General features: G+C 37.6%; 1 protein-coding gene across 1 annotated transcript in view; it reads left to right on the top strand.

Moving 5' to 3' along the window:
• The window catches only part of ttn.2 (titin, tandem duplicate 2), a 160,489-nt gene that overhangs the window by 40,529 nt on the left and 105,292 nt on the right, over window positions 1-14,668 (top strand). Inside the window, 31 exon segments of the mRNA XM_042764489.1 lie at window positions 89-370; window positions 462-740; window positions 888-1,169; window positions 1,277-1,555; window positions 1,648-1,935; window positions 2,028-2,306; window positions 2,408-2,689; window positions 2,783-3,061; window positions 3,171-3,449; window positions 3,627-3,905; window positions 4,002-4,289; window positions 4,444-4,722; window positions 4,809-5,090; window positions 5,219-5,500; window positions 5,585-5,863; window positions 5,962-6,240; window positions 6,330-6,617; window positions 6,737-7,015; window positions 7,288-7,569; window positions 7,987-8,265; window positions 8,372-8,653; window positions 8,747-9,025; window positions 9,132-9,419; window positions 9,516-9,794; window positions 9,890-10,168; window positions 10,271-10,549; window positions 10,662-10,949; window positions 11,065-11,352; window positions 11,611-11,901; window positions 13,048-13,335; window positions 13,750-13,869. Of these exon segments, the coding sequence (XP_042620423.1) occupies window positions 89-370; window positions 462-740; window positions 888-1,169; window positions 1,277-1,555; window positions 1,648-1,935; window positions 2,028-2,306; window positions 2,408-2,689; window positions 2,783-3,061; window positions 3,171-3,449; window positions 3,627-3,905; window positions 4,002-4,289; window positions 4,444-4,722; window positions 4,809-5,090; window positions 5,219-5,500; window positions 5,585-5,863; window positions 5,962-6,240; window positions 6,330-6,617; window positions 6,737-7,015; window positions 7,288-7,569; window positions 7,987-8,265; window positions 8,372-8,653; window positions 8,747-9,025; window positions 9,132-9,419; window positions 9,516-9,794; window positions 9,890-10,168; window positions 10,271-10,549; window positions 10,662-10,949; window positions 11,065-11,352; window positions 11,611-11,901; window positions 13,048-13,335; window positions 13,750-13,869 (8,586 nt within the window).

Below are 14,668 nucleotides of genomic sequence, written 5' to 3'. Positions count from 1 at the left end.
ATCTATATTGAGCTGTCTTTTTCTTAACTTGTCTTTTTCTTGCAAACAAATCAAAACTCTTTTTCCTGCATTGCATTTTAACCCTTAGAACCTCCAGTCTTTGTTAAAAGGCTGGAGCCTAAGATCTTATGGAAACAAGGAATGTCATCACGTCTGTTGTGCACTGTCAAAGGATCAGCTGAACTACACGTGACTTGGTTTTTGAACGACAAACCACTAAGTTCCTCTGAAAAACACAAAATATCTTTCAAAGCTGGCCAAGCCACACTTGAGATTATTAACTTATCTGAGTCTGACAGTGGAAATTACACTTGTGAAGTGATGAATGAGGCTGGCTGTGAAAGCTGCACCTCTCAAGTAACTGTAAAAGGTAATACTCAAGATTCTTACATTCTGATTTATTGCTCATTACATTACGATAGAAGAGTCATCTTAAATCTTATTGCTCTTACTGTTTTTAGAACCTCCTGCATTTAAAAAGGAGTTGCAAATGGTGGAGGTAGTCAAGGGGAGCACAGCCCAGCTTGAATGTGAAATTACAGGCACGGCTCCATTTGAGGTGACCTGGTTTAAGAATAAAAACCCAGTATCCTCTGACAAGAAGTATAGTGTTGTCTCAAAAGAAACAGTTGCATATTTGGAAATCAAATCATTTGAAAGTGCAGATGTTGGAGATTACCAGTGTTGCATTTCTAATGACGTTGGCAGAATAACTTCAAAAGCAGTGGCAAAATTGAAAGGTTGGTACAAACAATTTCAATGGCCTAAACATTTTATATATATATATATATATATATATATATATATATATATATATATATATTTTTTTTTTTTTTTTTTTTTAACATTATTAAATGTGAAAATGAATATGGCTTTTTTTCATGCAGACCCACCATCGTTTGTAAAGAAAGTTGAGAACACCACTGCAGTTTTAGGCAGTGCTGTGAAACTGCAAGGAACTCTGAAGGGTTCTGCTCCTATCACAGTTCAGTGGTTTAAAGATTCTGAGATAGTCAGAGATGATGATCCTAATATTACCACGTCTTTTGAAAACAACATTGCTATTCTGGCAATAGCAAATGTGGCCATTAACCATGGGGGGAAATATACTTGTCAAGCTGAAAATGAGGCTGGAAAACAAAAATGCGAGGCCACTGTATCAGTTCAAGGTTAGAATTAAACATATTAAGCATATCACTATATTCAACATAGTGTTTTGTAACACTTTTATTGCTATTATTGATTTATTCATTGATTTATTTCATTTTTGTTAAAGAACCAGCTCGATTTGTTGAGAAACCGCCATCCATCAGTGTGACTGCAGGTGACTCTGCAACTCTCGAGTGCAAAGTTTCAGGAAGTCCAGATCTTAAAGTAAAATGGTTCAGAGATGGCAAAGAGATTACAGGAAGCCGAAAATGCAAAATCTCTTTCAAAGATAATTTGGCAGCCTTCAAAATCCTCTCAGCAGAGAGAGGAGATAGTAGTGAATACAAAGTTGAAGTTTCTAATCGGGTTGGAAAAGAGCAATGTTCTTGCTCAATTGTTGTTCTTGGTTAGTGCTATTCTTTTAAAATGATCTTACATTTTGTGTTTTTTTTGTGTGTTTGCATATATCTACAATGGTGTTTTACTTCTTTTGAGCAGATAAAATAATACCCCCAACTTTCACAAAAACACTTAAGAAGGTAGATGGTAATGTTGGAGGTACTATTCAGTTGGAATGCAAAGTGTCAGGATCCCAACCTATAACGATATCTTGGTTCAAAGAAGGAAACGACATAACAACTGGAACAAAATATAAAACAGAAATGAAGGAAAGCACTGCAATACTGAAAATAACTGATTTAGAGACATCAGATGCTGGGGTTTTCACCTGCCATGCAACTAATGCCGCAGGACACAGTGAAACAAGTGGAACTGTTTCTGTTAAAGGTTAGAATAATCAATCATATCTCATTGATTGAAAATATTTGTTTTGTATATGGTTGTTAAAATAACCTCTTCCCTCTTCAAATTAACTTTAGAACCCCCAGTCTTCTCTTTGAAACCTCAAAACCAAGATGTTATACCAGGAAGTACAGTTGTCCTAACAGCTGCATTCACTGGGACAGCACCTTTTATTATTAAGTGGTTCAGAGAAGACAAAGAAATGTTAACTGGAGGAACTTGCTTCATCAAGAAAGAAGCCAGCTCAAGTTCACTGGAGCTGCACTCTGTGAAGCCAACTCATTCTGCAAAATACACTTGCCAAGTTTCTAATGATGCTGGAAAGGTCTCATGCACAGCTGCCTTATTTGTGAAAGGTGCTTTTACTTACTCTTGCTGATTTTTTCCCCAATATTTTTTACAGAATTATTCTTCAGTTAATTCATCTTAATGTGTTATTCTCTTCTTTTTATTTTAGAACCTCCAAAATTTGTAATGAAGCTTGACTCGAATAAACTAGTATTGAATAGGAGTCTTGCAACTTTGGAATGTAAAGTCACTGGCAGCCCAGAGATCAGTATTAGATGGTATAAAAATGAAACTGAAATTAGCTCAAATGATAAATACCAAATGGCCTTCATCGACTCAGTTGCTACACTACAAATTTCCAATTGCTGTGTTGAAGACAGTGGAGATTATATCTGCCAAGCATCAAGTGAAGCTGGCAGCGATAGATGCAGTTGCTTGGTTACAGTCAAAGGTTTGTTTGAAGTTGATCACTTTACTTTTTAAGGATGTTAAAGTCATTTCACGGTGGTTACTTCATTAGCTAATTGGTGCTTTCTTATCTCAGAACCTCCCGAATTTGTGAAACCTTTTGAATCCAAAGAAATTGTTAAAGGCACAGATGTTGTGCTGGAAGGAACAGTGTCAGGCTCAGCCCCCTTTGAGATTTCCTGTTTCAAAGACTCAAAGCAGATCCGAAATGATAGAAGACACATCATAAGCCTGACAAAGGATGTAGCAGCTCTTCAGATTTTGAAATTTGAACCTGGGGATGCTGGCAAATATCAGTGCACTGTAGGAAATGAAGTAGGGCAGACCTCCTGTGATTTTCATGTTACTCTGAAAGGTTAGTAAGAAGAAGAAATTCTTGGATTTTTGTTTATGTAAGTGAAGGTACAGTGATGTTCGTAAACATTGTGCTAACAACATGTTTGCACTTCATATTCTTCAATTAGAGCCACCATCGTTTGTGCAGAAGATGGATAATACAAATGTCCTCCTTGGTGGTGAGGTTTCCTTACAGTGTGTTTTGAAAGGGTCATTGCCTATGACCGTCTCTTGGATGAAAGATGACCATGAGATCAAGGAATCTGAGCATGTTCAGATATCTTTTGAGAACCAGACAGCAGTGGTATACATTTCTACTGTGCAGTTAAAACATGGTGGAAAGTACACTTGCCATGCACAGAATGAAGCTGGCAGTCAGAAATGTACAGCAGTATTGGCGGTTAAAGGTGTGTAGTAATTAATGCTAATTTACATGTTTATAATATGGATCCCCCCCACCCCATGACGTTTTACATAGTTTCAGATCATCAGATTTTCATGTTTTTCTTTAGTTATGATATCCATATAGCTATTTTTGATTTAGTCCTATTTGCATGTATTCACACATGTTTTACTATACACAGAGCCTGCAAACATCACAGAGCAAGCCAAGTCCGTCAGTGTTACAGTAGGTGATCCTGTCACTCTAGAATGCAGATACTCTGGTTCTAAAGTTCTTAAAGCAAAATGGCTAAAGGATGGCAAAGAGCTGACATCAAGCAAAAAATACAAAGTACAGAGCACGGATACAAGCTCCATATTAAAAATTCTTTCTGCTGAGAAGAGTGATGGTGGAGAATATATCTTTGAGATTTCAAATGATGCTGGAAGAAGCATTTGTGAGGCAGTTGTGACTGTTTTAGGTTAGTATGGTAGAAAAAAAAATAGATTTGTATGAATTGGATGTTTTAGATCAACGCTGAGGTTGAAGCTGTTATATTTTCCCTTCACTGTAACAGATCAAATAATCAAGCCTTCCTTCACAAGAAAATTGAAGGACATGGAGAGTATAAAAGGATCTTTTGCACAGTTGGAATGTCTGGTCTCTGGATCTCTTCCCATAACTGTCACTTGGTTCAAGGAAAATAAGGAGATAGAGACAGATGAGAAGCACAAATGCATATTCTTTGAGAATGCAGCATCTTTGGAAATCAGTCATCTTGACAGTTCAGACAGTGGCAACTACACCTGTATTGCTAAAAACCAAGCAGGCACTGTTCAGTGTTCGGGCACCCTGAAGATCAAAGGTTTGCGATTACTGTTGCCGTTTATAAATAATAATATATAAATTGTAAACTGTAGTTTATATCTTGTTACACCATCTTATTGTTTTATGCTGCGCCTTTCAGTGAGTTTTATCTTCATTTAAACTTTAATCTTAAATCTTACTTTTATATGCAGAACCTCCAGCAATCATTGAGAAGCCTGAATCTCAAGATGTTATACCAGGATCCAGAGTGCAGTTTAATGTGCTCTTGTCTGGCACGCCACCACTGACCATTAAGTGGTTTAAAGATAAGAAAGAGGTTTCATCTGGGATTGACTGTTCTGTTCAGAAAAATGATACCTCTAGCTCACTGGAGCTCTTTTTTGCTAAGCCTTCTGACTCTGGAGACTATGTCTGTGAAATAAGTAATGATGTTGGATCAGATGCTTGCCAAGCAACACTCTTCGTGAAAGGTTTTCACAAAAATCATTTATAACTACTTTTCCCCCCTAAACCTTTGTTAAATGCTTAAAAAAATACTTTCTTTTTATTTTTACAGAACCCCCCAAATTTACCCGCAAACCTGAAAAAGTAACAGTGGTAAAACCAGGCCAATTGGTAGTTTTTGAATGCCAGATTACAGGCACTCCAGAGATAGACACATACTGGTTTAGAGATGGGAATGAAATAAGTCAAAGTGACAAGCATAAAGTGACTTTTGTCGATTCTCTTGCACGGCTTGAGATAAGTAGCAGTGATATCAAAGACTGTGGAGTGTACTACTGTGAAGCCCGGAATGAGGCGGGCAGCGAGAGCTGTAGTATGGAGCTAAGAGTGAAAGGTTAGTACTATGAAGTGCATTTTATAGGCTTTTAAGTAATTTGAAATGATTCCTCAAACAAAAAAACAAAACCAACCTAGAACTAGAACATAGAACTGTTTTCATTTCAAGCTTTCTTCTTTTTTCAGAGCCCCCAGTTCTTGTCAAACCATTGAGTCCTCTTGAGGTTGTGAAAGGCTCAAATGCATATTTTGAATGTCAGGTAAAAGGCACAGCTCCTTTTGAGGTGACCTGGCAAAAAGATTTAAAGGACATTAAATCAAGCCTCAAGCATGTGATTTTGCAGAAGAATGGTTCTATAATGACTCTTGATGTACAGAAATGTGATGCTTTAGATGTTGGAGAATATCAGTGCATTGTAGCAAATGAAGTTGGGAGTTGTTCAAGTCAGACTACACTGAGCATAAAAGGTTAGCATTCAGTATGTTTAATAGATTTTATATTTATGATTTTATCTCTATTTATACTATTTAACATTTCACACTTCCTATCAGAGCCCCCATCGTTTGTGGAGAGGATTGAGAATGTTGTCACAGTTCTTGGAAAAACTGTTGAATTTAAATGTGTTGTAAGAGGTTCACCACCTCTGTCCATACAATGGCAGAAAGATGAAAACTGGATTTTGGAGGATCCTTCAATTGAGAGGACATTTTTAAACAGTATTGCTACTTTGAGAATCCCTGTGTGTGAGTCCATCCACAGTGGAAGATACACCTGTCAGGCTGTGAATGAGGCAGGGCAAGAAAAGTGTTTTGCTACCCTTGTGGTTCAAGGTTGGTTGTTTGTTGGTTCAGGTGTTTTTTTTATTTTTTTTGTAGCTGTCCATCCTAAAGACTTGCTATTATAAATATGTTTGTTATATTATCCCCAGAGCCACCTCAGATAATCGAAAAGCCAGAGATGATTAATGTCACTGCTGGAGATCCAGTAAGTTTTGAGTGCAAAGTTACAGGCTCTCCTGAGCTGAAAGTCAAATGGATTAAAGATGGCAATGAAGTTATGCCTTCAAGACAGCACAGCCTCAGCTTCATCAATAACGTCAGCCAGCTTAAAATTCAGTCTGTCCAGTTGGAAGACAAAGGAATTTATGTGTTTGAGGTTTCCAACCACATCAGTGTCTGCCAGTGCAAAGTGACATTAAACGTGCTAGGTTAGTGCTTACTCTTGATTAATGGAACAATTAGTATTGGATGAATTTTAGTGATTTTTATGATCTTCACTTTTCTTTGTTTTTGTCAGAGCAAATAATCCCCCCATCTTTCATTAAACCTTTGATGGAGATGGAGGAAATTCTGGGCACAAATATTCAAATTGGATGTAAAATATCTGGCTCACTCCCCATAACTGTGGAGTGGATGAAGGATGGAACTAAACTGTCAGGAAGAACCAAACATAAACTTCTTAAGGATGAAAACAACGTGTCTTTGGAAATTGAATGTTTAGAGAAAGCCGACACTGGAACGTATACTTGTAAACTTTCAAACAAAGCAGGCAGTTGTGAATGCAGTGGTACACTGAGGGTGAAAGGTCAGATAGCTTTTGTAGTATTTAGTAGCATATTTCATTCTTACATATATCTTAAGATCTCTGATGGCTGCCAGTTTCTAAACAGATGTATTTGTCTTTCTTTCCCATTAATTATTTAGAGCCACCAAGCTTTGTGCTGGTTCCAGAATCACAGGCTGTCGTACCAAATACCACTGTTCGGTTTAAGAGTACCTTTAAGGGAACATCTCCCTTCACAGTGAAATGGTTCAAAGATGACACTGAGCTGATTTGTGGACCTTCATGTTTTACTGGCCTGGAAGGCCTCTCATGCTTCCTAGATCTTTTTGCCGTTGGAATATCACACAGTGGAACTTACTCTTGTCAAATAAACAATGATGCTGGTACCGCTAAATGCACCACAACCTTGTTGGTAAAAGGTTGGACCTCTTTCAAGTACTCTTATCAGCGCTCTTCATTATCAATGTTTTTTTAATGCTTCACCATTTGCATGCTCTTGTATTGCTTACATAAATTGTCTGCCTGCCTTTCATCATCATCTTACTTCATTACTGTTCATCATTATGCTTTACTCCCTTTAAGCCATCATGTGCCTCTTGTCTTCTGCCATCATCTTGAAATCATTCTCAGTGCTCCATTTTATATATTACATTAATCATTATGATAACATGTTGTAATTTTGGTTTTACAGAACCTCCAGAGTTTGTACAGAAACTGCCAGCTGCAAAAATCATGAAGATGGGAGAGCAACTCCAGCTTGAATGCAAAGTTACTGGCACAGCTCCTCTGAAAATGAGCTGGTACAAAAATGACGCTGTACTCAGCGATGGTGACAACATGAGAATGACTTTCGATAACACTGTGGGAGTCCTTGAAATTTTCATGTGCAGCTTTGAGGATAATGGGGTCTACACCTGTGAAGTCCAGAATGATGCTGGAACTAAGAGTTGTAGTACCACACTCACAGTCAAAGGTTAGACAGTGGATAGATCTTTCATTTACTAGTTTAATGCTTGTGTCTTTTTCAACATGAACATTAATTGACTATGTTTAAGAAGCAGTGTTATTTTAGTATTATGTGTATACTATTATAATTTCTATTAATATTATGAATTTGCTTTTTTTCAGTTGTAACTTATTTTTATTTCAGTTTTAATATTTTTTTTTTCCAGTTAGTAATTTTAATGCTTCAGTTTAAACTTGTTTCAGTTAATTGCCAAGGCAACATTTCTTTAATTTTCATTTAGTTTTTTTTTTCACCTAATATTTATTTTATTTCAGTTTCATAGTTTTAGTTATTGATAATAACCCTTTTCAGAGGATATGATTTATTGATTTATTCATTGATTGTAATATGTATAAATGCTCATTTTGAATTACATTTTTGTAGAACCACCAGCTTTCCACAAAGTGCCAACACCAGTTGAGGGGCTGAAGGGCAAAGATGCCAGTCTTAACTGTGAGCTGAAAGGCTCAGCACCTTTTGAGATAAAGTGGTTTAAAGATCAAAAACAGTTAAAGGAGAGTAGGAAGTATAAATTTGTGTCTGAGGGATGCTCTGCAACTCTCCACATCCTTGGACTGGAAGCATCAGACGCAGGGGAATATGAGTGCAAAGCATCAAATAATGTAGGAAGTGATTCCTGCCAGGGCACTGTAAAGCTAAGAGGTCAGTAAGATAAAATAAAATAAAAGTATCAAATACTTTTCCCCACCAAAAAATGATTTAACACTTAGTTTTGTGACTTTCTGATGACTCTCTTCCTGACATTCAGAACCACCGGTGTTTGTGAAGAAATTATCCAACATGACAGCCATCTCTGGTGAGGAAGTGGTTTTGTTGGCAACGGTCAAAGGCTCGCAGCCCATGACTGTGTCTTGGGTTCAGGATAAAGACCACATTCTCAGAGATGGCGACAACAGGAAAATTACATTTGAGAATAATCAGGTCACCCTGAAGATCTTTAAAGCTGACTCTACCACTGCTGGAAAATATACATGTCAGCTCAAAAATGACGCTGGAGTAGCTGAATGCACAGCAAACCTAACTGTCCTAGGTTTGTAAGAAAAATACCCCCCCCCCCTTAAGTATATATATCTTTTAAAAATGTATTATGTAAATTAACAAAAAGATGCTTCTAAATTTCTAGAACCTGCAGCCATTGTGGATAAGACAGAGTCAATCAGTGTAACCGCTGGTGACACAGCAGTCTTAGAATGCACTGTATCTGGAACACCAGAACTTAAACCAAAATGGTACAAGGATGGTGTGGAGTTGTCTTCAGGCAGAAAATACAAAATCACCTTCTCAAAAATGATCTCCAGTCTTAAGCTATTGTCAACAGAGAAAAGTGACACTGGAGAATACACATTCGAAATCAAGAATGAAGTTGGCAGTGATAGCTGCAAAATGCACCTCACTGTTTTTGGTCAGTAATCTTAAATATCCTTGTATATAATATTTGTTTCAATCTTAGAATAACATGTGATTTCTTGTGAAGCCAAAAGCTGAGAATCTTGTTTTTGGTCAAACAGACAAAATCGTTCCTCCTTCATTCTCAAGAAAACTGAAGGACACACAGAATATTGTTGGCAAAACTGTTGAAATGGACTGCAAAGCCTCAGGGTCTGCCCCTCTCACCATCTCTTGGTACCATAATGAAGAGGAGATTAAAAGCGGACCGAACTATGAGATTACATTCGCTGAGAATACCTGCACATTGAAAGTGCCAACTCTGAAACTTTCAGACTCAGGCACATACAAATGTAAAGCAGTGAACAGTGCAGGAACTGCAGAGACATTTGCTTCCTTAGTTGTTAAAGGTTAGTGTTTGGATGTAGAATAATTTACAATAAATACATGTAAATCTATTGGTTAAGGCACATTTCACAACCTTCTTCCTGTCGTGTTTGCTATAGAACCCCCCTCTTTTGTGACCACACCTCAACCGGTGGAAGCCCTCCCAGGCACAAATGTCACCTTTACAGCAACCGTTCAAGGAAGTACCCCAATGAAACTGAAATGGTTTAGAGGCAGTAAGGAAATAGTGTCTGGGAGAAGCTGTGAGATTGCTTTAAGAGGAGATAATGCAATTCTGGAGCTGTACAACATTGATAAATCACATGCTGGCGAGTACACTTGCCAGATCATTAATGATGCAGGGAAGGAAAACTGCACTGTGAACCTTTTTGTTAAAGGTTAGTTTTAATTTAGTTAATATGAGTAACTATTTCTTGAATTCTTGTTATAGCGGAGCTTTGTGTCTCACATATATATGCCATCTTTCATTCAGAGGCTGCACACTTTGTCAAGAAGCTCAAGAATCTGTCTGTTGAAATGGGCAAGTCTCTGATACTTGAATGTACGTATGCGGGAAGCCCAAAGATTCTTGTGAAATGGCATAAAGATGGCCAGGAGATTTACTCCTCTTACAAGTACAACATTACAACCACTGAGAGCTCCTGCATCCTCGAGTGTCTAAACAGTGATAAAGAGGCTGCTGGAAAATACACTTGTGAGGTTTCCAATGATGCTGGACACGACACTTGTGAAGCAGCAGTGTCCATCTTAGGTTTGTTATTGAGTAACATTGCTCAATATAAGCTACTGTGAGACCAAATCAAAATGTGCATGCTTGTCTTCATGGTATGTATATATATTTTGTCACTTTTAGAACCACCTATCTTTATTGAGAGTTTGGAGCCTATGGAGGTCACTGCAGGTGATGCAGTTTGTCTGAAATGCCAGATTGGTGGCACTCCTGAAATTAAAGTGTCATGGTTCAAGGCAGATGGTAAAGTGCGGTCTTCTCCAACCTGTAAGATGGAGTTCTTCAAAGGCACTGCCTGCCTGAAACTAGCTAAAGTTGCCAAATCTGACATTGGTGAATACACCTGTAAGGCAGAAAACAGCATAGGATCTGCCTCTTCCAGGTGCCTCTTAACTGTACAAGGTGATTCTAATTTCTCTTCAAACCTATGAATTTATCTCTTAAATGTCTTAAATGTTTTGATTGCACTGTGTTACTTTTATCAATGTATTTTGCTAAATGTTTTTCTTTTCAGATGTGAAAACACCACCGTCTTTCCCTAAAAAGATTACTAGCATTACACAAATTGAAGGACAGCCTGTCCAGTTTGAATGTCGTGTTGCTGGATCCTCTCCTATGGAGGTCTCTTGGCTCAAAGATGGTGAAGCTCTTAGGAGCGATTCGGAATACACAATGTCTTTTGACGATAACTCTGCTGTCCTAAATATAGTCAAAGGTGAAATGAGACATTCTGGAGAATACACTTGCATTGCAACTAATAGTGTTGGAACTGCTTCTTGTAGAGCCAAGCTCACACTTCAAGGTCTGTTTATTTCTATTTCTCTGATTACATTTCTTTCCTGTGTTGTGAAACACACTGAATTGATTGTATTATCATGTCTATACAATTGTGCTGTTATCTCTATTCAACTCTACAGAGCCAAGATATCCACCTGTGTTTGATAAAAAGCTCATACCTGTGGATGTGACAGTGGGAGATACTGTCGAACTGGAATGCCACATGACGGGATCATTGCCAATAAAAGTTACTTGGTCCAAGGATCACAAAGACATCCGCACAGGGGGCAATTATAAGATATCATGTGTGGATAACACTCCACATTTGACAATTTTGAAAGCTGATAAGGCAGACTCTGGTCGTTATTCTTGTCATGCTAGTAATGATATTGGGAAGGACTCTTGTTCTACAGAAGTTTCTGTGAAAGGTATTTGGTCACCGACTGTGCCTTCATTGTCTTGGACTGACCTGTGGTGCTTTATTTCTTTTATGTTTTTGTCTTCCATTCTTCATGCCTTTGCATTTATGTTTTTCTTTGCTTGCAGTAGGTCAACAGGTTGCACTGTTGAGCATATGTCACTCTTTTTTTGCTCTTAATTTAGTTCTATGCATTTAGGTGAAAGAAGCTCTTTTTGTCTATCATGTATGTACTGTCTAACAACACCTCTCTTTATTGTTCCTATAGAACGCAAAATTCCACCTAGTTTTACCAAAAAACCTTCAACAACTATTGAGGACACTGAGGGCAAACTAGTGAAGATTGAGGGTCGTGTAGCTGGATCACAGCCCCTGACTGTCAACTGGTATAAAGATGGCACGGAAATCTTCACCTCTGACTGTTATGATGTAACCTTCAAGACCGGCCTGGCTGTCCTGTGTATCAAAAAATCTCAGCTGTCAGATAGTGGAACGTACATGTGCAAAGTCTCCAATGAAGCTGGCACTGCCTCTTATGAAGTGTCAGTTAAGATTACAGGTATACAGCTGGTTTCTATGTCAAGCTTTTCTTATTTCGTTTGTCCAGTTATAAGTGTGCTATTCCTTGTAAAAAAAAAAAAAAAAAACCTAGACTGTATAAAACAATGGACGTAGTGTCCGTGACGTCATCCGTAGGTTTCTGAAGAGCATTTTTGAAGCCCAAAGTGGGTGGAGTCGGCCATCTTGGCAGCATAACACTCCCGGATAATTGAAAATGGGCAAAGAGGCATTACATGGGTGGAGCTGAGGTGCCTGTTTGCTAAAACCACACCTGCCTAGCTCGACATGATCAAGTTAGCTCAGGCTAAGGATCTAATGCTATATGCTACTTTTTTTATACAGTCTATGGTTTCAGACTACAGCTAATCACACTCTGGATTCTGTAGTTTAGTCAAGTTTTAAATAAAATTATAAATAATAAATATGGAGCCCAGACCTTGGACAGTCTGTTAGTACAATTAATCGCACAGCAAGCCATATTATTTGATAATTGTATGAAATAATCCCGAAAAAAGCACAAACACGGCAGAGATGCCAAGATGATGATCTGACTGCTAACAGACAGAAGACAATCCACCTGTCAGTCAAGTTGCCACAGCCTTAACTATACAGAACTTTAAGGCTTTATAGATTTTAAATGGATGAGTTATAAAAAAATCCACCCCCTCACAGTTGTCATGAAGGGCAAAATTAGCAATATAGACCAGAACCGGGGTTTTTTTTTTTTAACCAGGCTGTATACATATTTTTTCTGCTGTAAAATTTTAACATGGGGAGGGGTCTATGGGATTGACTCCCTTTTGGAGGCAGTCTCTAGCGGCCAGTCAATGAATTGCAGTTTAAGTCACTTCTGTGCTGATTCAAGAGAGAGACCGGAAGGTTGGCGCTTGGTAAAAATGTACTGTGGTACTGTGACGCTATCAGATGGTAATTCCATGTTACTAAAATTCATTGTTATTGGAAATACCTTAGAGTACCATGTAGTTACCATGGTGTATTTTCTTGTAAATGATTTACGGAGTACAAAAAATGTGAAATCTGTTGCAAAGGATTCTCTGTATGTAAACATGCATGCATGTATGTGTCAAAAAGGATTGAACATTTTCGCAAAAATGCTCATAATTATTATATTTTCTGAATACAGAGCAAAAGGTACCACCAAGCTTTGACTTGCCTCTTAAACCAGTGACTGTGACTGAGGGTGAGACACTTACCCTCAGCTGCCATGTACGTGGAACTCCTCCTCTCAAGATTCAGTGGATGAAGGACAGGCGGGAGCTTTCTTCATCTGAAAATACTAAGATTACATTTGTTGATGGCACTGCCACATTGGAGATGATCCGTGTATCTAAGGCAGATTCTGGAGATTATCTCTGCAAAGCAACCAATGAGGCTGGTAGTGAATTCTGCAAGTCTAAAGTCACTATCAAAGGTATTGTTTGTGTGTGTGTGTGTGTAAGGAACATAATGTTTTTAATGTCCTTGGTAAATCTTTCTTTTTTTATTAGCTTCATCCTAACCTTGCCTGTTGGCTGTTTGCCAATATTAGAATCTTCTAATAATTATTATTCTTTAATCTAATTCTGTCTTCTGGTTCTTCCTTGGCCTGATAACAGATTACTTTTGTCAGGACAAGTACTTGCTTGTTACTTACAAACAGGTCTCAATGATTTGTTTTGGGCAAATCTGCTTCTTTGCTAATTTTTCTTTGCCATTCTTATTCCTGCAGCTGTGCTTATTGAAAAAGTGAAATGGGTCATGTGTTTTTGTTGTGTAAAATGTTTTAGGCCTGAATCTTGAATATGAGTTAAAAAATGTATGTATCTCACTGCAATATTCCATCAAGTTTCAGAGAAACCAGGAGCTCCTGCCCCGGCACAGGCGGTCCCTTCACCACCCGAAGCAGTTAAAAAGTTGGACAACCTGTTCTTCATTGAGGAGCCAAAGAGTGTCCATATTATTGAGAGTAAGTGATTGTCTATTTTCCTATTTTAGGGGTGAACGCATTACTAAGTAAAGGAAGGGATTACTGTTCATTTTTAGGTCATTTAATTGCAGTTACTTATAAAGTATTTGCGTTACAGTTTTAAATCAATATTGAATTTGAAATCTAAATGTATCGTCTAAAGGTTCTAAAGGAGCGTTTACTTGCAGTTATTCCTGATGCGAGAGAAAAGGTCCTAAAATATCCACATACAGATAAGACTAAAATCAATAAAATCTATAAAGGTTCTACTTTTATTTGTGTACACTGACAATAACAACAAAACATTGTGCTTTTTGCAAAATGAACAAAACAAACAGGGTGCTCTTTCTGCTGTTTTGGTCTCCGCAAACAACTTTCTGAAATGCAAAATACTTCACACACAGATGTAAACAATATGTCTATAGAACACTTGAAGTGTCTACTTTTTAAATGAACCAGTACAAATAAAAAAAATAATATTCTCTGATTATGTAATCCATAAGAATCTAAAGCGAGGTACAGCCTTTCCGGTCTCAGATCTTGTAGGCTAACATATAGGCTAAATGTCATATAAAACGAGGATATAAATATAATATTGATGCTTATAGTGTGCAAAGCAATAAGAATTTAGTTTATAAAATATTGAATGTTGTTTATGAATTGTGTGGTAATACAGACAAAGAACATGTGCATAAATGGGAGTATAATATCATGTTTTTTTTTATTAGAAGTGGACAAAATTAGTATTAGTGACTGCTAATGTTGTATACATGTACAGTATGTCAGTGTGTATGAAATA

Source organism: Cyprinus carpio, chromosome A9, assembly GCF_018340385.1.
Source record: "Cyprinus carpio isolate SPL01 chromosome A9, ASM1834038v1, whole genome shotgun sequence".
NCBI lineage: Eukaryota > Metazoa > Chordata > Actinopteri > Cypriniformes > Cyprinidae > Cyprinus > Cyprinus carpio.
The sequence above is the reverse complement of the archived record's forward strand: the minus strand, read 5'-3'. Positions and strand labels throughout refer to the sequence as shown.